Here is a 23,882-nt window from a genome sequence, read left to right as displayed (position 1 = left end):
CATGTTCAAATCAGTCCCACCAAGAGTACTTTTATTTAAATCATCTTTCACTTACCCATTTTATTAAGAAATCTGAGTTTTAGGGACCAGAAATAATAATGATAGGCAGCATTTACTAAGGGGTGACTGTGTAGCTGGTACATTGAACACTTTGCATGGCTTATTTCTGTATTACGTCAGCCCATTTTACAGATCAGGAAACTGAGGCTGGATCAGATTGTGTGACTGCCTGATGGCACAAAGCTGGTAGAGATGGCAGAGCTGGGACCGGATCCTGGTATTGAGGCCCAAGCCCTGCCCCACCTCCACCCCCACCTCCCTCTAGTTCCTCCCTTTGTGCAGGGACGCTCACCGCATTGAGACCACAGAGCTGGTAGCAGGCCATGGTGACGACCACTGTGATGACCTGCCAGCGCACGGAGGGACTCCGGAGCAGCTCCAGCACGGACACCAGATGGATGTTCCTCTGCACGCGGCTCTCCATCAGGACCTCCTCCACCTCTCGGGAGACATCCTCTTTGCCCAGGAAAGTCTGGAAGGCTGCAAAGAGGGACAATCACAGACTTTTAGCAGGGATTAGGATGTTCGCTGAGTCAGACACTGGACTATCCGGGGACTGTCCCACCACCCAGACACACACTTTGTTAGGGATAGAGCTGGCAGGGGGCTTTGAACCTGTGAAATTCCAAGACTTTGCTTGAAAATAGGGAAACGGAGCCTCAGAGATGTGCAGTGACTTGCTCAAGGTCACCTGGTTCACTAGGAGAAGAGCCAGGAGACAATAGGAGTCTCCTGACTGCCCCCAGAAAAAGGGGAACATGCCCAGGGTTCAAGTCCCATTGTGACCACAGCGCATTTGTCCATCATTTGTAAGCATTCTGGCCTCACATGGCTTTGGTAGTAGTTGGATCATGTATGTACATTGACCCTAGCCCAGAGCTTTGCAAATGGGAGGTGTTCTTTTGATAAATATTTACTGGGTGCCTCCTGTCTGCCTGGCCCCATGTCCTCATCCTTGTTAGAGGTATTCAGATGGTCAGACTGCCTGCCACTTGGCCAGGATGCTGGGAGTAGATCCTATCATCGGAAGAAGAACTGAACTAAATGACCTCCAAGGCCGTTTCCATATGACTCTGAGAAACACAGGAACCGTGGGTGGATGTATTCTCAGAGAGCTATTTTTCCCAGGATACAAACTCACCCTCATGACTTATGCCTTTTCCAGGCTGAAAACGGCAAATTTCCAGCCTCAGTGAACCTGCCATTTGTTACCAAGCCCTTAACTGTGCAAACCTTCATGTATACAGATGCAAAGGTGGGTGGACTGATTAGACCCCTGAGAGCATAATAATCAGGTAATAGGAGACACTTTTAGAGCACAGATTTAAATATTCAGTGCTCTAGTATTTATCCTCCTACAGAGAAAGGTGGCTTTGGTGACGGCTCCTGTGGACAGTCCATCCCAGACACAGTGGGCATCATCCTTGAAAACACGCTCTGCACTGCAGGGCATGTGAAATTGCTCTTCTTAAGCAGCAGGAAAAAGAAAAAAAAAGGCTGTTAAACTTGCTCCAGATTCTACAAAAAGCAAGCCTGTGAAGCTTCTGGGGTGTTATTTCCAGTAGTACACTGAAAATGGCTTTAGAATCTTTCTTTTTTTTTTTTTTTAAGCGATGATTTAATACTTTTCTTAGGATTTTATTAAGGATCAATGGGAGAAGTAGCTGAATGAGTAACATTTCCACATCAGTCACTACACCATAGTATGGCTAATATTTTCCCAAAGTTCCAAAACACAGCGTTCATTTCATACAGTCATCCTAAAGTTTTAGGGCAGGAACATATTTCTCTCTCTTTCCTGAGATACATGCTTTCCATGTAAAATAAAGAGAAATTTAGAGACTTTTTTTTTCCTCTCTCACCTTGGCTGCCAGGAAGCTCTCAACTAAATTTGACCTTCAGCATTTAACAGTTTCCTGGAACAAAAATATCTCTTATTTCTTAAAAGCAGTGATCTCCTTCTTTTAAAGCATCAATTTAATTTCCTGCTGTATATGTGTTCATAAAAATTGTTTTCTTCTATGTGTTCCACATTCCTTATTTTTAAAAAAAAAGATAAATTTATTTTAGAGAGACAGTGAGTGTGTGGGGGTGGGGAGAACAGAGGGAGAGAGAATCTCAAGCAGATTCCCCTCTAAGCACAGAGCCTAATGCAGGGCTCGATCCCAGGACCCTGAGATCATGACCTGAGCTGAAATCAAGAGCTGGACATTTAACTGACTGAGCCACCCACTGGGGTGGGCACACACTGGGCACACCCAGTGTGCATCCCACCCCCGCCAACATCCCTTTTTTACAAGTTTCCTGTGACTGGGTGAGGAAGAGTATCTGGTGAGGAAGAGTCTCATGGCAGACACAGAGATGCACCACTCACTGATGGAGGAAGGGATACAGAAACACACACACACACACACACACACGTATACTTATACTTATACATATATATATATATATATATGATGGAATATTATTCAGCTATAACACGAAGGAAATCCTGGGGCACCTGGGTGGCTGAGTGGGATAAGCCTCTTCCTTTGGCTCAGGTCATGACCTCAGGGTCCTGGGATCGGGCCCGGCATTGGGCTCTCTGCTAAGCAGGGAGCCTGCTTCCCCACCGCTGCCTGTCTCTCTGCCTACTTGTGATCTCTGTCAGATAAATAAAATCTTAAAAAACTGTCATTGGCAACAACATGGATGGTCCCTGAGGGCATTATGCTAAGTGAGGTAAATCAACAAAGACAGATACTGAACCATCTCATCTACATATGGGATCTAAAACAACAAAAACAAAAACAAAACAACAAAACCCCCAAAACCGAGCTCAAAGATACAGAGATACAGGGAAGAGACTGGGGTTTCCAGAGGTGGGGGGTGAGGGGTGAGCAAACGGGTGAAGGCAGTCCGAAGTACAAACTTCCAGTTATAAAACAAACAAGTCCTGGGGACAGAAGAGTGACTAGAGTTAACATTGCTCTTTGTATATTTCAAAGTTGCTAAAAGAATAGATCTTAAAGTTCTCATCGCAAGAAAAAATTTGTAACTGTGTGATGTGCCTGTGCTGGACTGATTGGGGTGACCATTTTATGCTCTATACAAACACTGAATCACGATGTTGAGCACGTGACATCAAATACCACAGGTCAATTATATCTCACTAAGAATGCGATTTAAAAAATGTCACCGGACACTGCCCCATGTCTCCTGGCACAAAGCCACCCCCAGTTCAGAACCACTGTTTCAAATAGGCTTCTGGCTCCTCCCAGAAGGACCTTATCCCTGAGCAGGTACCATCCCTGCCTCCCCGCCAGCCCCTCTCCCCTCTCCCAGTGCAAGGCTACTCTGGGGGACCTGGCCCCTGTGGGCATCCCTAATTGAGGGATAAGCCCCTTGCACCTCCCACCATGACTGGCTCATTACACCCCTAATAATGGCCCTGTGGGATTTAGCTCTGGGGACCTTCCTATCCCCTCTGCATCCTCTCAGGCACAGGGGTCACAATCATCCTCTTGGAAACAGTAAATAGCTGAGCTAAGTCATGAGAGGTACCAACAAGTGGGGGCGTTTCTGGCTGTCAGAAGACAGAGGGCCCTCTGGCTGTGAGCCAAAACACAGAAAGTTGCCTCACATGCCTTGGCACTCAGGAGAAACAAAGACAGTGGTACTTTTACTTCTTTTCTCTCTCTAGAATGTTCTTTTGACCTTTCTGCACCTGGCCTTGTTCTCTGAGCCTCAGCTCAGACACCACCTCCTCCAAGAAGCCTTCCCTGATTTTCCCCTGGTGGGAAGTGAGGCAGGAACAGGCTAAGGAAGGTCTAAAGATGAAAGCAGGAGATGAGGGACCCCCCTCACAGGTCTCATGTTGTCACTGAGCCTCACGATGCCACCTTCCTGATCTCAAGAGTTGCATGCTCCTCTTAGTCCCTAAGTCTTGTCTGAGTTCAGGCCTCAGCATCTCCCCAGTGGGATTCTCGTGCCAGTCTTCATCTTCTGAGATGACCATCCTCCTGCAGTCGAGCCTTCACTGTCCTGCTCCCTGCAGCAGAACCCAGTCCGTACGTTACCTGTCCCACAGAGCCCTTGTCCACACCCCCCTTCACCACGACACTGCCCCCTCCCCATCTGTCCTGAGAAGGGCCGCCACCCACTCCCAAAGTGTGCCTCTGTGCCTCATGCATGTGGTTCTTTCTGGCACTTTGTGGCCTGTCTAGAACCTTCTTTCCCTAGGACCTGCTCAGCAATCAGGTCTTCCAGAAGCCCTCCCAGCCCCAGTCATAGATGAGTACCTTCTCCTTGGGGCACTTTCCCTCCTGGCTGTGATAATGCAGCCACACACCTGCCATGCACTCTCCCCGCCCCCTGCTGTCCTGTGATGCCCCCAGGTAGGAGCTACTCCAGGGAGGCCGTGGTACAGTGGGAAGCAGGGGAAAACAGAGTGGCCCAGCTTCATGCCCAGCCTGTCCCTCCCATGTGACCTGTGTGCTTCTCTCTGAGTGGCTTCCACAAGATGGAAATCATAAGATTTCCCTCCAGGAGGAAAAAAGACAATGTATGTGCCTTGCACGTAAATGGTGTCTAATAATTACTATTATGATTATTTTATTTCTTCCATTTAGAACACTGTATATTTAACTGATCTGCTGTCTTTTTTTTAAGATGTATTTATTTATTTTCAGTAGAGAGAGAGGGCTTTCGAGCAGGAAGGGGCAGAGGGAGAGGGAGAATCTCAAGCAGAAACCCCACCAGAGCACAGAGCCCGAGGTGGGGCTTGATCCCGTGACCCTGAGATCATGAGGAGTTGGCTGCTCCTTGGACTGAGCCACCCAGGCGCCCCTCAGCTGATGTGCTTTGCAGGAAGAGTGGAAATCAAGACTGGGGTGAGAGAGGAGCAGGTTAGGGGCACAGAAGTGGGGCTGTGATGGAGTGGACAGGAACAGAGGAGCATGACGGCGAGTGCTGGCAAAGTGAACTCAGAGAGGGAACCAGTGTCTGAGTGCAGCGCGGCTGACAGACGACAGGCTCCCTCAGCGCTCGGCCACCCCGCACAGCAGAACAGCAGTGACAAACGGATCTACATGTGGGCTATCAGGGCACCCAGAAGGTATTCGCTGCCTGCGGGGGCCTGGCACAGGCTCCATCCTGGGCAGGGGCCCCTCCCAGGCTTCAGGCCCCCGCAGGGGTCCACTGAGACCAGGAGGACCTCTCTCTGATTCGGCCTGACCATGGCACCTGGGTGGCCACAGACTCCTGTGGGGACAGGAAGGGAGCGGGCTGCTTCTCATTTGTGGCTTCCTGTGGTAGATCCTAATGCCATTCTCTCTCCCAGAGGCCACACTCCTACGGTTAAGTGCAGACATGGCCTTGCATCCTCCATGGCCTCAGCTTCAAGGTCACCTGAGGCCAGGCCCGACTGTGGTCTGGGATGCTGGGTGTGGGGGATAGGGGTGGTTTGGCTTTACCAGGCCCAGCCGACTGGTGGGCAGGTGAGTTTCAGGCTCCCCGGGCTGATCCTCCAGAGCACCCAGCCCCAGGGGAGAAGCACTGGCTTTTTAAAGGGACAGTCTCAGGGCTGGTTGATAGAGACAGGGCCTCATCCAGGACCAATTCTCAGCACATACTGGCTCCAGGCAGTGTGCCAAGTGCAGGAGCTGGAGGAACAAAAGCTACAGACCTTGCACAGGCAGTGTTCTCATCAAAGTCACTTACTTTTCCTAACGTGCATTTTGTGGAATGCTAATTCCCAGAGAAGCTCCATGGAATAAAATTCCTCGGTCAAAGAAGTTTAGTATCATTGTACACTCTATCTCTTGGTTTAAATTTCACAGTAGTTTAATAAATGTTCTGATAAGTCCTGCACAAAGACAACTATTTAATTTTGTTTTGCTCCACATTTCCTACATATATTTGCTGGAGCACCTACTCATAACCTGCAAGAGTATATCAGGAAATTGTATTCTAATTTCATGTGACATGTGTCACAGAGGGAGTGGATCTAGGATGTCCCTGTGGCCTGGAGGAAGAATCCCAATGGAGGACATGGATCAGAGAGTACAGACAAATATCACATGATGAAAAGCAGAAAGAGCCCAAATGTCCTCCCAAATAAGTCCATATTCTAGTCCCCAGAACCTGTTTGTATATTAGCTTATATGGCCACAGGGATCTGGTGGATATGATCGAGTAAGGATTCTGTGATGGGGAGGTTATCCTGGATTATTTGGGTGGGCCCAGTGTTATCATGAGGACCCCTATAAGAGGGAGGCAGGAGGCCAGACTCAGAGAGGATGTGTTAGAAACAGAAAATGGAGGGGATGCACTTCAAAGATGGAGGAGGATTCATGAGCCAAGGAGAGGGGGTGCCCCTGGAAGCTGGAGAAGGCAAGGAACGATCCTTCCCCAGAGCTTCCAGAGGGAATGCAGCCCTGCAACACCTCGGTTTTAGCCCAGTGAGACCTCTTCTGGAGTTCTGACCTCCTTAGAACTATAAGATAATAAATTGGTATTTTTTTTTAAAAGGAATTGCTGAAAAGTCTTGCTTCAGATGAAGCTTGATCCAGCAGCTCAAACTAAATCACTAAGTACCAGATTTCTTTCACCTATTCCTGTATCGTTTTAAGCTGCTTGATTTGTGGTAATTTGTTAGAACAGCCCAAGATACTAACACAGAGCCATTTTAATTAGACAGTGGTGGCTCCCCCACCCAACTCCGTTTCAGTGTGACATGGGAAAAGCATCTGATCTCTCAAGCCTTAGAGTGCTCCTCTGCCAGGTGGGGCAGACCTCGGTCCACCCATCTCTAGGGTCATTATGACAGCTCTTCAGGGCAAAATGCAGAGCAGCAGCCCAGAGCCTTGCTCACTGTGGATGCCATACCCTGAAAGTCCTCTTGCAGGGACAAGTGATGCAAAAACCTAATAAAGGGCCAATCTGGGGTGGGTGTGTCTGCCTGGGTTGTCTGAGGTCTAGGAGGAAGGGCTGGAAGGGACAGGGCCACAGACTCTAGCTGAGCAGCCCCAAGCCTAGTGTGTAAGCTCACAGCTCTAGAGCTAGGCTTCTGGGGCTAGAGCCCTTGCTGTGCCATGTCCTGGCTGGGCGACTGTAGCTGAGTGGCTTAGCCTCTCTGTGCCCCGGTAATCCCTGGCCTGTAGGCTGCAGCTTGCGGACCAGGCAATGGTCATATACTTGGAGAGGTGCCCAGCCTTAGAAAGTGTTGAGTGTCTCCTGGAAGCTAATTCTGCCTGAGTGTTCACAGCTGCCTGGAGCTCAACTGTGAGGGATCCTGGGTTGTCCCCCCTACGCAGTGGAGAAGGGTATGGATGCTGGGTCAGGGTAGAGTCTGGCAGAGCTGGGCGGTGGCTCACATGCCATGTGTCAGCTATACCCAGGTGGACAACACAGGCCTCGACCTCCACTGGGTGTGCCAGTGCTCCTGGCTGGAGCCTGGATGGCCTCAGGGATTCAGAAGTCGATGGCATGCCAATTAGGGAAATGAGTACAGTCCCGTAGAGCTCCTTTCCTTCACGTTCACCAAGGGCTGAGACCTAACATTCTGCCAGCCTAGTTTCACACAGACAGTAGGAAATAAAGAAATGAAGGAGAGCAGGTGTTCTTGATGGTCTGACTGGCATCCCTGAAGTTTCCAGATCAGCGAAGTGGTGTCTGAGGTTGTGCCTGTGCCTGGCCAACTCAGAAAAAGAGCTGGAAGCTGACTGCAGCCCACATCGGGCCCTCAAATACCCATGAGCGCCATGTCCCGAGCAAAATGTGAAGAGGTGTGCGGCAGAGAGGAAAGGTGGAGGTGGGCTGTGGGGACAGACTGATGGGACTCTGTCTAGCATCTGCTGCCCACCAGCCTGGCGCCTGGGCCCATCTCGAGTGCTTTGTGCACCTCTGCTTCCTCAGGTTCTGTGGGGTCGGGGTGACCGTGTGACACAGTAACACCCACCTGGTTTGCACGCACCTGTGACCGGGTGTGTACTGGTGGGATGGGTGGTTAAGGGTCTCAACCCTGGGGCCACACTGCCTGGGACTCGAATCCTTGCTTCTCTCCTTGTCAACTAGTCTGATGCCAGATGAGTTTCTTGATGTTTCCATGCCTCAGTTTCCTTATGTGTAAGGTGGACGGAGCAGCATCGGGGCCGTCCGCGGTGTTAAATGTCAGTACACCCAAGGTCCTCAGAACACTACAGCTCTTAACGGGCAAGGAGGACTGGAGGTCTGTTAACTATTCCAGGAGACACTTGCTACATTCCCCCATCCCTTCCTTCTTCTCTTTTGCCTTCCTTTTTAGCCTGACAAAGGGTACAAAATACTATAACCTTCCGTTGTGGGTTGAATTGTGTCCCTATAAAGAGATGTCAGAGTCCTAAACTGGTAACTGTGAATGTGACCTTATCTGGAAACAGGGTCTTTGCAGATGTAATTAATATGTCAGTTAAGATGAGGTCACACTGGAGTAGGGTGGGCCCTTAATTAGAAGAAGAGAAGAGACACAGAGACAGATACACAGGGAAGATGGCCCCATGAGGACAGAGGCAGAGGCCGGACAGATGCAGGGTAAGCCACAGGAGGCCAAGGTCAGCAGGCACACACCAGAAGCTGGGTGAGGAAGCTGGTCTTGCTGACAGGTTGACTTTGGACTCTTGGTCTCCAGAACTGGGAGAAAAGCCCTCCCCCATCTGTGGTGCTGTTAGGTAGCCACTGCACTGGATGGCCTTGTTAGCATTTCTTGCTTCCTGCTAGAGCAGAGTGAACAGCAGCCTGGAGACTCCCCTCGTGTGACCAGGAGGGCCTGACAAGGAAGGAAAGGGATCCCAGGCAGAGCACGGGGCCACAGGCCTTTGCAGTCATGTGCCCAGCAAAGCACGGGGCTTCTCTTCTGCCCAGAGCGGGGCTCAGGGCTTCTAAAACTTTGGAGGTTTCACTGAAGCATTTATTTTCAGCAGTGATTGGGACTGAAGTTTGAGTTTATGACTGACAGTAGTGGGATCCGCAGCCTGGGATGCGGTAGAAGATGTGGAAGTCCTGTCTGTACTGTTTCAACATGTTGTCATAGACTGATTGACCCTGGAGCCTTCCCACAAGCCATGTGAGGGTGGTGGGGGCTCTGCCATGAGGAGGGCTGACAGGGGACTCTTCAACTTTGCTTGCAGCTTAGAGCCAGACATTTCAGCTTACATACCCCATTGGCTGGTCTTGGACTTGGGAGTGGTAGAGTTTGGTTTATAACTGAATTAACCCTGATGAACATACAGGAGGTTTATAAAGAATCGTCCAGAGAAGGCACGGATTAAGATAAGACTGAGATACAGACACAAAGACAGGAGCCAGCAGCCACCCTCTGCTCTGGTGGTGAGCCCACTGTCAGCTTCGGTCTCTGCTGATAGCACGCAGCCTGGCCAAGGTTCGAAGACTTAAGACATAGATAATCTACCTCTTCCAGGTAAAGGTGACATTTTAAGGAGAGTGAGAAAGCAGCTCTTCAAAGGAGATCATTCTGTGGAAAGCAATGTGCGGAAAGGGAGCCATCACCATGTGGCCGGGGACCCAAAGTGCGGCGTGCCAGTCAGTGGGTCAAACTCCCACATCTGCACAAAATCCCTGCACACAGTTTCAAAGCGTTCCTGTTTGAGAATGTTCCAAATGACGAGCTTGACCGAGTTTTGCTAAATCATGTTCATCAAAATAAACATAAAAAGGCAACATCGTCTCCTGATTTTGCAGGAAAAATGGAGTGACACTGGGAGGGTGGAAATCTACCGGCTACAGCTCCCCCTCCCCCAGACGTTGCATTCCTAGCAGATGGGACTGCAAGACGAATTCCAAATTCCAAATGTGTTAAGTTCAGCCAGACTCGCTGCCACTTTCCTTTTGGATCGACAGTATTTTCTGAGGTTCTTTTTGAGCTCTCATCACCATTCAGGCCAAGACTGCAAGGACAGTGGTTAAGGCTTCCTGAGAGCTACTCTAGGCCGACCATCCTTCCACATGCTTCATAGGCCTTTTCTTTTTCTTTTTCTTTTTTTTTTTAAGATTTTATTTATTTATCTGACAGACAGAGATCACAAGTAGGCAGAGAAGCAGACAGATAGAGAGAGAGGTGGAAGCAGGCTCCCTGCAGAGCACAGAGCCCGATGCGGGGCTCGATCCCAGGACACTAGGACCATGACCTGAGCCAAAGGCAGAGGCTTTAACCCACTGAGCCACCCAGGTGCCCCCATAGGCCTTTTCTTATTTAATTTTCATATAACCATGCCCTGAAGGAGACCCCACCATTGTCCCCACTTTGCAGGTGAGAAGAGAGATGAAACTTGTCCATGGTCAGGAGAACTAGGATTCCTGAGAGCAGAGCCTGAGACAGGATTGGGTGTAGGAAGTCAATACACGTGATGGTTGCAGAAAGCAGGTGTGAGGGGGTAGGGAGAGTGAGACGGGGAAGGGGAAGCCACACAAGGAATGTCACTGAGGAGCCTACTATGGACAGAGCGGTCAGTTCTGCTGGACTTCTGAGTAGAACATGGGATGTCTTCTAGAACGGTCCCACAGGGGAAGCTGGGCATCTGTCCACCAACTCTTGCCTCTGGGGGCCATTAAGTCCAATGCATGCACATTGTCCTGCCGATGGGCTGGGCTGCACTGGGGCCGCAGAGAGGGTCCGAGTAGGCAGGGAGACACTTGGTGTCCTGGAAGAGGAAACATCTGCCTGTGTCTGCACTCACATGGGATTGTCCGTGTCAGCTAGGCTGAAATCAGAGTGAACAGAAGGGTGGCGTGATGGGGACACCAGAGGAAACACTGCTCTCACTGCTGGTAGATGGAGCAGCTGTGAGTAGACCCCCTGGAAGGCCTCCAAAAGCCTTGCCCCTGATGTGCAGTTACGATCCCTGGGAATTTAGAACCAGGGCTTTCAGATCTTCCCTCCTTCCCCTCCTCCCTTTCCCTCTCTTATTGCTTCCTTCCTTCCTTCTTTCCCTGCCTTTCTTCCTAAGTCTTCATTCCATATCCTGAATTCCTGAAGAGCCCAGGCGCATCCTCAGGTTTCATCTCACCCATCCTTTTGCCTATCACTTGCATCAGAGTGAGGCACAGGCCTGAACTGTGTAAACTGGTGTAAATCGGCACCAATGTCATTACACTTTGGAAGCATAGAGGAGATTGGCTTGAACTCTTGCATTCTTTTTCCCCCCAGAGCTCATAAGTAACATTCCCTTCTTCCAGTCTCTAGAGGAAGGCCTGGAATCTGCTTCTGGAGCTGGGACCCTACTCACAAAGGGGCAGGAAACCATGCAGGAGGGGACAAAGCACATTAGTGCAGTGTTGGGGGTGTCCTGAGGCTGGTAAATGGTTGTCGCTGCTGCTCTTGTCATCTCTGTGGTCTAATCAGATTAAGGCAGGATGTATGCTGGTGTAAGGCTCATGACACCTCATGCCAGAGGCTGAGTCTTATTCAGGGCCTGGCATACAGCAGGTGCTCAAACCATGTTGGATGAGTGTAACTGGTCTCTCCTCATATTTGCTTAGTCTGAAGAAGGGAATCCTCTTGGAGGATAAGCCTGGATGTGGATAGGGTTGGACTTGTTGGCCCTGAGGTCAGAATGAGGACCAATGGCAGTGTCTGTGATCCATCAGAAGTCAGCTCACCATGAGGAAGGACTATCTGACTGATGTGGTCAAGGGCAGATCAGGCAGTTTCACAAGCAGTGAGCTCCCCATCACTAGGGGTGTGCAAGGAAAGGCATGATGACTACCTGTCAGAGATACTGTCAGAGGGACTCAGGCATTGAACAGGAAGAAGGGCAAGTTCTCTCAAGCAAGTGGAGAACCCAAGAAGTGTGCAGGTTCTATGGAAGCCTTCGAGAGAATGAGATGAGGACCTCTATGGGGTGGGGAGCAGACAGGACAGACACTTTGAATTTTAACTAGTTGTCCATGGAGAGAGAGGAAATGGGCTCAGAAACTCATAGTCAGTGAGTCTATTTAAAAAAGACATTTACTTATGGAAAATAACTCTCCCAGAGGGGTCCATTCTCTTGGATCTCCAAGTCACTTACCTTGTTTATCTGATCTATTTGTGCCCTCTCCCTGCTGGGGCTCCCACCCTCGCCCTCACACTTAAAAGTAAAGGCTTCCTATAGTTCACACCTCATTCATATTCCTGGCCATGTTCTCATCATTAATTCCAAAGAACTGAAAAAGGAATGAGAATTTGCATTTCCCAAGTGGAGAGAAAAGCTGCTGGGTGCTGTGGTCCATTTCTGGGCTGGGAGAGGAAGCTGTTACGTAACCGGATTTTTGTACCAGTTAAAGATTGGTCTTCATTCAGGAGAGTCAAGAGACCAAGCAGGGGAGAGGAGGCTGACATTTGTGTGTAATACTATGTGCTAGCTGTTTGGGTTAGGTGTCTTACAGACCTTATCAAGATAACCTTGTGTTGTTCTGTTCTCTAGCCTCAGAGGAATTGGGAAATGTACCAGAGTTCCCAGGTAGAAAGTGAGGGAGTCAGTGTTCCAACTTGGTCTTTCTTTGCACATACCTCAACAAATGATGAAAAGAAACCACAGAGATGAAAAACTAACAGAACCAAATTCAGTTCATTTCAATTAACCTACAGCTTTTTAGAGCTATGTGCCAGGGGATGTGAAGTTGTCCTGTGTTAGGGGAAGAAAAAGGCACAGTTTCTGCTTAGAAGTCCTTTAGTGGGAGACAAAAACGCAACTCACTGCAACTCCAGCTGAATGGTGCTGCATGTGGGAACCTCACGAAATCCCCGCAAGTTCAGTGCTTCTATTTGCCTTTGAACAGATGGGGAAACTGAGGCTCGAGATGAAGTGATGTGTCCAGGTCACACGGCAGAGCTGCCGTTCCCAATCCCATGGTGCTGCATGCCTGGGTTGGTGCAAGCATGACTCTGGCTGACCCTGACAGGCGGCGGTCAGAGAGCAGATCTTGTATCATGCATCCCTTGTCTGAGAGGTCAGGTCAGGCTATTAGGCGAACGGAAAGTCCTCTTTCCCCAGAGTGCTCTTTCAATGTCTCCTGACATTCTGTCTTTGCAAGGATTGTTTTTGCACATAATGAAATTAGCAGTTGCATTCATACTGTTAGGATCTCTATAGCTATACCTTATTTTTTTCCATTAGCGAGTGAATAATTTATTACAAAGTTAAAAAATTATTCTATTATGGTAAAGACACTGAACATGAGATCTGCCACTGAACAAGTTTTTTAGTGCACAAAACAGTCTTTAAGTGCACAACAGACACAATGTTGCACAGCAGATGTCTCAAATATACACATCTTGCATCAACTTTATAGCCACTGATATCAACTCCCCACTCCCCCTCTACCACAGCACCTGGCAACCACCATGCCACTGTTGGTTCTACGAACTTGACTAATTTGGCTATTTTAAGGGAGTGAGGTCAGGCAGCACTCTCCCTCCTGTGACTGGCTTATCTCATGCAACATAATGTCCACCACGTTCATCCATGTTGTCACACAATACAGGATTCCCTTCTTTTTAAAAGTCAAATAATATTCCATTGCCTGTGTATACCACATCTTCTTTATCCATTCATTTATCGATGGACATTTAGCTTTTTTACACACCTTGGTTACTGTGAATGGTACTGCATCAAATATTTAAGAGTGCTAATATCTCTTTGAGATCTTGATTTCAATGCTTTTGGAAAAATGCCTGGATGTGGGACTGCTGGGTCAAATGGTATTTCTATTTTTCATTTTCTGGAGAAGACTCCCTACTGTTTTCTATAGTGACTGCATCATTTTGCATTCCCGCCAACAGTGTGCAAGGGTTCCAATTTCTCCTTGTCCTTGCCAACATTTGCTTTTTGAGTTTGTGTGTGTGTGTGTATATATATGTATTTTTAATTATTTATTTATTTAAAAAAATTTCTTTTCAGTGTTCCAGAATTCATTGTTTATGCATTGTTTATGCACCACACCCAGTGCTCCATGTTCTCCATGTGTACATGGGTATACATAATACCCACCACCAGGGTCACCAAACCTCCTACCCCCGCCCCCCCTCAGCTGTCCTGTTGCTGTGAAGTGATATCTCACTGTGGTTTTGATTTGCATTTCCCTGATCATTAGTGATATTGAAATTTTTTCCATATGTCCATTAGTAAAGCATATGTCTTCTTTGGAGAAATAACTATTCAAGCTCTTTGCCCATTTTTAAATAAGGTTATTAGATTTTTGGTTATTGAATTGCAAAAGTTTCTTATTTTGTGGATATTATTAGCCCCTTATCAAACATAAGGTTTACTAATATTTTCTACCATTCTGTAGATTACCTTTGCTCTCTATTGATTATTTCCTTTGCTGTGCAGATGACTTTTAATTTGATATAGTTGCCCTTATCCATTTTTGCTTTTGTTGCCTGTGCTTTTGGCATCATATTCAAGAAATCCCTGCCAAAACTGATATTAGAAAGCTTTCTCCTTTTGTTTTCTTCTAGGACTTTTATGGTTTCAGGTCTTACATTTAAGTCTGTAATTTATTTTAAATTGGTTTTTATGTATGGTATAACCTAGGGGTCTAACTTCATTCTTTTGCATAAAGATACCCAGTTTTCTAGTTCTCCTGTATCCAGAAGACACTACAGCCCACAGTCAACATCATGCTCAGTGGTGAGAAACTGAAAGTCTTTTCTCTGAGGTCGGGAACAAGGCAAGGATACCCAATCTCACGGCTTCTGTTCAGAAGCCCTAGCCAGAGCAATTAGGTGAGAAAAGGAAAGAAAGACATCCAAATTGGAAAGGAAGAAGTAAAATCATCCTTGTTTGCAGAAAACATGATCTTGTATACATAAAACCTCGAAGACTTCACCCAAAATACTGTTAGAACTGAAAAAATAGATTCAGTCCAGTTGCAGGATACAAAATCAACATGCAAAAATCACTTGCATTTCTATACACGAATAACAAACTTCCCTAAGAGGAAATTAGAAAAATAATCTCCTTTACAATAGCATCAGAAAGAAAATACTTAGGAATAAGGTTACCTAAGGAGGAGAAAGACTTTTACACTTGAAAATTATAAAACACTGATGAAAGAAATGAAAGGAGACACAAAGAAATGGAAAGATACCCTGTGTCCATGGTTGGAAGAGTTAATATTGTTAAAATGGCCATATTACCTAAGGCCATCAGCAGATTCAATGCCATCTTATTAAAATCTCAATGGCATATTTTACAGAAATAGAAAAAAATAATATTACAATTCATATGGAACCACAAAAGACAATGAATGGCCGAAACAACCTTGAGAAAGAACAAAGCAGAGACATCAGGCTTCCTGATTTCAAAATATACTGCAGAGCTACTGTAATTCAAATAGGATGGTGCTGGCATAAAAAAGACAGATATATAGACCAGCAACAGAAGAGAGAGCCCAGAAATAAACTCACAGCTGTACAGTGAGAATCAATTGATATGTGTCAATTAGGTGATAAGCCAGGGATTATCCCTGATGAACGACAGCCAACAGTGGTAGTTTTCCAAGGTAGAAATAGTGGAAGTACTTACTAAAAGAAAAAAACAAGCAAGCAAATGACCACAACAAAAACAGGCATCCTCCCTTGGCCACAGTCTGCCCCAGCCAGCCATATGTATTCATGGGTTTATGATCAACACTTGAGCTGTGGATGGATTCCTGCCCTGCTCCTTTATTCCCTATGTCAACTCATCTTTCTACCTCAGGAACTCTTCCTGGGTGTCCCCCAGGAAGGAGCTCTGTGCTCCTTCCCTCATAGCTCCTGGCATGGGGTCAACTCACACTCATCTGTGAGGTGGCCTGGTTCCTGTCGGACTCCCTCACTGACTGCTTGCTTCAGAAATCAGGGGCCCTGTCTGGTTTTGCTCCATATTTTCTCCCCTGGGCTTAGTATGTGCCAGGTATATGAAAAAAACTCCATTAATAAGTGGGCATGGAATGAACGGTGACTCTAGGAGGTTACTCATAACTTAGATTCAATGTCAGATTCTGCCCACTGGGCTCAGTCCCCAGTCACCCTGTGGCCTGCAGACCACACTGCCTGGCCTCCCATGCCTGCTGATCCCTGACAGATCCATCCATGAGAATGAGGATGCAGGTCCAGGGGTAGGGGGGAGAAAGAGCCTCTTCTGCCTCTGGTCCACCAAACCTCCAGCACCCTGAGTGGTGGTGACCCCTGCTCAGCCTCGGAGATGGAGGTTCTGGCGTCCACCCTCTCTGCAGCCATGATATGCTGGCTGCAGTGTTGGTGAGGGGTCTGCCTGACCCCTTCTCCCCCCTGCCCCACGCCTCTGTGCCTACCCCCCCAGGATCCAGTACTTCTCTGAAGTATTCCTCCTCACTTCCCGAGGGGAGTGCTGACCAAGGCACTAGCTCTGTGGCCTTGACATAATGTGCCTGAACCCCTCAGCATCTGTGTCTCCATGTCTACAAAAGGAGGAGCAGAAACATGGGAGGCTTTTCTTGGTGATGATTAAGGTGAGGGATGCCGCACACTAAGCCTCTGTTGGTCTCCTAGTGTTGCTGTGACAAATTAGCACAAACTCCATGACTTAGGACAGCATGAACATATCACCTCATAGTTCTGGAAGTCAGAATCTGCAATGGGTCTTGGAGGCTAATAGTCAGGGTGTTGTCAGGGCTGTGCTCCTTCTGGAGGCTCTAGGAGAGGATATTTTTGCCTTTTCCAGGCTCCGCAGTCTGCCTGCATTCCTTGGCTTGTGGCCCTGTCCGTCCTCTATCTGCAAAGCCAGCAAGCTCAGGCCAAACCCTTCTTGTGCTGCTGCCTGTCTGGTTCTCTCATCTGCCTTCCTTTTCCATGACAAGAATCCTTGTGATCACATGGGCCCCTCTTGGGAAATCCAGGCTTATCTCCCCATCTCAGAAGTCAGTTGATGAGCAGCATTAATTCCACATGTGATCTCAGGGCCGTCGTCATGTAACCTACGATAGCCATAAGTCCTGGGAATTTGGATGTGGCCATCCTTCAGGAGGGGGATTCTGTTCTGCCTCCCACACTAGAGAATAATGGCAACTCAAATGGTCAGAACCATTTTGAACCCAGTTAGTGCTCATTGTTCTGTGCCATCTCACCGCCCCTTAGATGGAAAGCAGGACACTCCAGCAATGATACCTGTGACCACGTGCTGTGTGAGCTCATTCATTGGTGGTAACAGACCCTGAGCACTTGCTTTCAGGAGCCCTGGGACTGACATCACATCACTTCTGTCCCAATGTGCCAAGTCCTGACCTCAGAACCCAGAGCCGGACCAGCCTGAAGAAAGCATCCACTGATTCTACAGGTGGAAACACCACAGCCCGGAGAGGCAGTGTGACAGGCCTGGGGCTCCTGATCCTGGCCAGAGGGTAACATTGCATTCTGTGGTCTCTCTCAGTAGCTGCTATCTGGAAGGGCTCCAGGAGACTGATGCCTGGGAAATAAATGGCAGAGATGCTCCAAGGACACACACCAGTTCTGCTGCTGACCGGTTTCCGCCAGCTCTATCCCACCCATGGGCCACTCTATCAAAGCTGATGAGTCTCAGTGCCCTAAGTTGGGGGCTTAGGAGTCTCCCTTCCAGTCTCCCCCGCAGGGAGCTCCCTGGTTCATGAAATGTTAATATCAGCATCCTTGTCATTTCATTAAATGCCCAGTCCATGAAGAACAAGTTATGGGATATCTGGAGGGCTGTTCTGGGCTGTGTTCTGTTGCCTGGGTATACCCATGGATCCCTCTCTACTCATGAGAGTGGCAGGCTCTCAATTGGTGAGTCCTGAGAGTGGGTGACTATCATATGCTGCCTCCTCCTAGAAAGTGGGGCCTTTCAGCCAGAACCCCATCTCCATCCTTATCATATGGGACCCGGGAGAGGTCAGAAGGGACGCAACTGCAAGAATCCCCCTCCTGGGAGTCCGGGGGCCTGGCTTTTGAGCTCTAGTCCCATAAATGGCCAGGCTGGGGATGACAGCAAGTTTCCAAATGTCTCTGGGTTGAGTTGCTCATCTGTAGAAAGGAGAGGCCTATTTCCCTGTGCCCTGCTGAGGAATTCTGGGAAATTCAGTATTTTTAATGACCTTTCCAATTCAACAGATTAGAGCACACTTTTGAGGGCTTGATTTCTTTTCAAGGCCTTGATTGTCTATTCAATGTGTAGCCAAAGGAAGCCTGTACTGGATGTGGGGGAACATGGCACTTAAGGAGACACAGTCCCAGGGCTCCTGGGTGGCTCAGTTGTTCAGCTCAGGTCATGATCCCAGGCTCCTAGGATCGAGCCCCACACTGGGCTCCCTGCTCAGCAGGAGGCTGCTTCTCCCTCTCCCACTCCCTCTGCTTGTGTTCCCTCTCTGCCTCTCTATCAAATAAATAAATAAAACCTTAAAAAAAAAAAAGAAAAAGGAGATGCAGTCCCTGCCCTTGAGAGTCTCACTGTGTGGGGAGAGAGGGAGAGTGACAGAAACAGGCGGTGACACACAGTGTGGCCAGTGCTGGGGGAGATGATTAGGGGAGGGAGGGATGGCGTGGGACCATGATGGTTAATGTCAAGTGCTAGAGTGTCTGGCCAAGGCACCCAGACACAGCTGACCCTGAGCTGTGTGGATTGACTTACAGAAGGATTTTTAAATAAATACAGTACTATTTGCATTTTCTCTTCCTTATAATTTTCTTCATAACATTTTCTTTTCTCTAGCTTATTTCATGGCAAGAACACAGTATATAATACATGTTACATATAATATACATGTTAATTGTTCATGTTACCAATAATGGCAGAGCTGGGCAACCACTGGCTATTAGTAGTTAAGTTTTTGAGGAGTCAAAATTCATATATAGATTTTCAACTGTGCAGGCGGTTGGCAGTGCTAACCCCCACATTTTTTTAGGGTCAACTCTATTTGGTCAAACTCTGGTCTAGATATCATGGTGAAGAGAGCTTTTAGATGAGAGTCACACGTTTACATTGGTAGACTCTGAGTACAGCAGATTATTCTCCATAATGGAAGTGGGCCTCATTCAATCAGTTGAAGGCTAAAGAGAAAAAGACTGAGCTCCCCAGAAAGAGAGGTAATTCTGCCAGCAGATGGCCTCAGACTTAACCTGCAATACCGGACTCTTCCCTGGCTCTCCAGCCTGGGAGCCTGCCCTGCAGATTTTCGCCGTAACAGTTTCCACAATCACAAGAGCCAATTCCTTGGAATAAATCTCTCTGCATATATATTTATATATTCTTAATATGTACACAGATAACACATCCCGTTGGCTCTGTTTCTCTGGGGGGAATCCCTAACATGGGGCCACCCCCGCCCCACTGGGGACCTCAGGGAAGGCGTTGCCCTGTCTCACTTCTCAGTGGAGTGCACAGTTCTAGAGGCACGTGGCTTCCGTCAATGTGGTGGCCAGCAGAACGTGCCCATAGACCCCGGGCCATGGGGACAGATCTGACCAAGGACCACAGCCACTGTGCTCTGCAAATCATCACCCTGGGAGTTCAGGCCGTACCCTTCAGGGACTGTTTGCAGACAACGGTAGAACATAGCAGGGAAACTAAGGCATCCTTGTTCTAGGGACAGAGGGCTCCTCTGGGCGTGATGTGCTGCCAGCCCCATCCCTCCCTTGCCCACTGGGGGTCCGACAAGCCTCTGTCGGCTCCCTTCACGTTTACACAGACAACAACTCTGAAAAAATCCCCGCTGCTTCATCCTCCTGGCACCCACTTCTCAGAGAACCCAGGGTGACACAGTCAGTGACTCACACACCTAAGTCTGAGCTCCACGGAGAAGCACTGAGACTTGCATGGGAATGAGCTAGACCAAAAGGAAGACAGACATTTCCACCCAGGCAGCATCTCCAGATCCTCCCCACGGCCCTCTGAGGTAGGGCCAGTATTACAGAATGGTGTGCAAGATCTTTGCAATGCCCCAGAGATCTGTGGGACCCTGAGGCTATGGCTGGGTCCAGGGTGCTCATGGACTCTACGGGAGGTTGTTTCCTTCACCCTCTCAACCAGGACCTACTTGAGCTACCATGAATGTTTGCTGATGGGCTGATTTCAGCCACACAATTATAATCCCTGCACCCAATGTTGCTGCATGTTTTCGCCCACCACAGAGCATTCTCAGATGCATGGTCTTGTCTGAGCATCCTTCTGGGCCCTGGAGATAAGCACTGTGTTCTTCCCATTTCACAGGGTGGGAAAACTGAGTCCATGTCCAAGGCAATGGGCAACTCCCCTGGGCTCACAGGTGCCATGCAGGGAAGCAGGGCCACCCCCAGCCCGGCTGCCTCTCTGTCCACTCTGGGCCCACAGTGTGGCGCTGAGACACACGGGTGCCTTCTGAACAGCCAGGAAGCATCACAACAGCGGCAGCGGGGTCACCAGGTGCACAAAGAGAAGAGGAACATGGAAACTTAAGGGCTGACACCTGAGTGTCTCTGAAGGATGGAAGTGACTTGGCTGAGAAAAGTATTTTGACAAACACCTGGAGGGGAAGGTGTTTGCTGAAATCTGCCTGCTGTCTGATTCCAGCTTCGGAAGGGAAAGCATGTTAGCAGGAGAGGAAGACAAGCTCCAGAGCCATCTGGAAGGCAGAGGGGACAATGGGCAGTGGTGAGAGGGAAAAGAAGAGGGTGTTGAGTGTTAGGGACCCTGTGCCTGGAGCCCTTTCCCCAAATCTTCAATATGCCTTGAAATGCTCCAGTGATGCGGGGTGTGCTCCCGCTGCTACGGGGTTTGAGGAAACCAAAGCAGGGGCTGATGTTCATGTTGGGGTGTTTATGATGTGAGACAGAGCAGCACACAAGGAAGTTAGTGCCCACGACAGTGTGGAGCCCCGAAATGCTCAGGATTTCCAAGACATCCTGAAGAGGGCCTGGACCTTCCCCATGCTGGAAAACTGGGGCTCCAGACAATTCCTTCAGCTCTTGGGGAGCAGAGAGCCCCAGCACACTCAGGGCTGCACAAAATCGGCCCCAACCACAGATACAATACAGAAAGCAACACTTGCTTGGCTGGAACCCTTGACAACTCTCTCAATTTAAAGGGAGTCAGTGCTGCTCTCTAGAAGGGAGCTATGAGTAATTTCAAGATGTGTCTTCGTGACCTGGGAGCTTGGGGTAGTTTCTGAGCTATGTTTTCTTGCCCCCTTTGACCCTTGGGTATTTTGTAGGAAGGTACCTGACTGTCTGCTTGGCAACCAGCCCACGAGCAGGCTTTCCAGCCAGAGAGAAGGGAACTCCAAGAGACAATTACTCCAGGGAGACCAGGGGTGTGGGGGCGTGGTACTCAGAGGTCACTTATCCCATAAACATGAAAACAGAGCACCGTTGGAAGAAGGCTTGGTCTTCTAAGAGCAAAGGCAGGAATAGGACCTCAGAGAGACTCCGTTTCCTCCTTCTGCCAAGTCTCTCTGCCAGCTTCAGGAGGCAGTGCCATCTTTCTAGTTGGCAGGTGTGAGCACAGGGTACTAGGGCCGCCCCTCCCCCTCTCTCCTGTCACCTCCAGGGGCGACACGTGTGCCAAGAGTTCCCAGGCAAGAGTGGGCCTGGAAGAGGCTGGCTACCCCAGGGCATCCTTCCCAGGCACACGACTTTGTTTTTGGTGGATGCTGGTGGTGTGTCAGAGGCTGCAGACGTCCTCCCTTATCAAGAGCCTGCCCAGCACAAAACACAGCTTCCTCACAAAAGAGCGATCTCCACCTATGCCTGCCTTCTTCCTGGGCTGTCCTCCTTGTGTCTATTATTTCCATGCTTTTGTGATCACATGGATTTATTTTATGTTCTGTGTCCTAAGGATGCCTTCATAATGCTACATAATTATTCAACAAGTGAACCAAGTGGGCGGATGGAATTTTCAGTTCTGAATACAGATACACAATTCCTTAACGACTCCCTGTTGTAAAAGCTGCCTATGTGGACTTGAAGCCTGGCTCAAATACAGGACATCGTAATATTTTGCAGAGGAAATTTTCTGGGCTTTAATAAAGTGCAAGAACCAAGGGGTCAACTATGCTAATATACTTGTCCGTATGTATATGCCGCGTGTTATAATGACAAAGACACACACACGCACAAGGCAACACAAACATGGAGTTTGAAGCCCATTGCTGTCTCCAGCTGTGGGGTCCCAGTGAGCTATTCAACCTCTGAATGCGGGCCCCTCCCCTGGGCTTCGGGTGTCCTGAAGACTCCAGGAAAGCAGAGAATCTGGGAGGTCAGAGGCACTCTACAAGTTTTGGCAATAGGATGGTGCGTTGGAAAAAAAAAAAAAAATCTTTAAAAGCTTCGTGCACAAAGACCTTTCACCCAATTATTAATAGAAAAATAGAAACAATCGGAACACCTGGCAATTTTGAGAGTTCAAGTGAAAAACATGTTGGAACCATATTTAAAAGTAAGACAGAGTCATAGTTCAGCCTTCACTGATGTCCCTGCCTTAACAGAGTTTGCTGTGCGGCTGCAATAAATCAGCACGAATGAGGGGCTCGAAACAGCACCAAGTTGTTCCGTGCATGGTCAGACATCTACAACGGGTCTCACGGGGCTAAAACCGAGGTGTCATGGGACTGCGATCCTTCTGGAGGCTCCCGGGGAGACTCCACCTGCTGGCCATTTCCAGCCTCGAGAGGTGCCCTGTCCTGCACCTGCAGGACACCCTCAGTCTCCCTCTGACTCGGATACCTGCCTCCATGACCACATGTCCTTCTCGGACCCTGTCCCTCCTCTCTGTTTCACTCACAAGAAGCTTCGTGATGACACAGGGTTCATCCAGACCATCCAAGGCAACTGTCCCCACCTCAAGATCCTTGAGTTAGTTACATCAGTGAAGCCCCTTGGGCCATGTAAGGTGCCATGCGCAGGTTCTGAGGATTAGGATGTGGACATACTTGGGGGCACAGCCCCTTCATCCAGCCAGGGTCACTGAGGCCCTCTATTGATAAGAGGCACCATGATACTGCCTAAGGCATGAGGCATCATTAGAAATGTAGTGAGCTGGAGATGGCTGACTTTACCAGAAGGTGGTAGCCAGGCCTCACAGGGTGGGAGCGGGACAGCCACAGAAGGTTCAGGAGCGACAAATGAAGGCAGTTCCCACTCATGTCAGGGCTTGGCTGAGCTGGTTCTGTAGCTCATTTCCAGGGCTCAGTCAGCCTCACCTTTAAGCATCATCGGCTGTCAGAACAGGGCCCTCTGGAAGGAGCCACAAGTTACCAGCCTTCAGAGCATCCAGAATGCCTCAGTCTGGTTGTCCGCCGGGTCCGGCCAACAGTGCTTCTCGTGCTTCTTGGTTACGCTGTGGCAGAGCCTGCCACAGGTCCACTGCTGCTGTCATTCCTTCTCCCTGTTCCCCTCGGAGCAGCCCTGACTCTCTGAGAATAGGCGCATTAATGAACATTTCCCAAGCTCCTCGGAAGCTGAGAGAGGCCACAGGAGCACGTCCTGACCAAACAGACCGAGTATGCGAGCCTTCAAGACTTCTTGAGTAGCCGGGCAAGTCACCCCTCCCTCTCATCCTCCTCCTCCTGGCTGGAATGCAGCTGTGATAGCAGCCACTTTGGACCATGAGGCAACCTTCTAAGGATGACAGGTGGAGAGATTAAAAGGAATGAAGTCCCCAACACCACGAAGAATAGTTAACAGTCACAGAGAGCCTACCTTCAACATTTTCTTATGTAAGAGAGAAATAAACTTCTATTTTGCCTAGCACTTATTGCGCGCTCCTGATATGACTTTCCTCCTGGAGGGCATTTCATTAGCATGTCATTCACTCCGTCTCTTACTCACTCTTCTCCAAGAGGTGAGAAGGCACTGG

At 48.8% G+C, this 23,882-nt stretch overlaps 1 protein-coding gene across 3 annotated transcripts in view; it reads right to left on the bottom strand.

Annotated features, from left to right (window-relative positions):
- Positions 1–23,882, bottom strand: part of LOC111149099 (solute carrier family 2 member 9) — a 200,610-nt gene that overhangs the window by 76,082 nt on the left and 100,646 nt on the right. For all 3 annotated transcript variants that reach the window (XM_022506018.1, XM_022506019.1, XM_022506017.1), the window contains one exon: positions 353–540. In XM_022506018.1, the coding sequence (XP_022361726.1) occupies positions 353–540 (188 nt within the window). The remainder of the gene's footprint in view (positions 1–352; positions 541–23,882) is intronic.

Source organism: Enhydra lutris, unplaced genomic scaffold, assembly GCF_002288905.1.
Source record: "Enhydra lutris kenyoni isolate GAN:26980312 unplaced genomic scaffold, ASM228890v2 scaffoldscaffold21, whole genome shotgun sequence".
Lineage (NCBI taxonomy): Eukaryota > Metazoa > Chordata > Mammalia > Carnivora > Mustelidae > Enhydra > Enhydra lutris.
The sequence above is the reverse complement of the archived record's forward strand: the minus strand, read 5'-3'. Positions and strand labels throughout refer to the sequence as shown.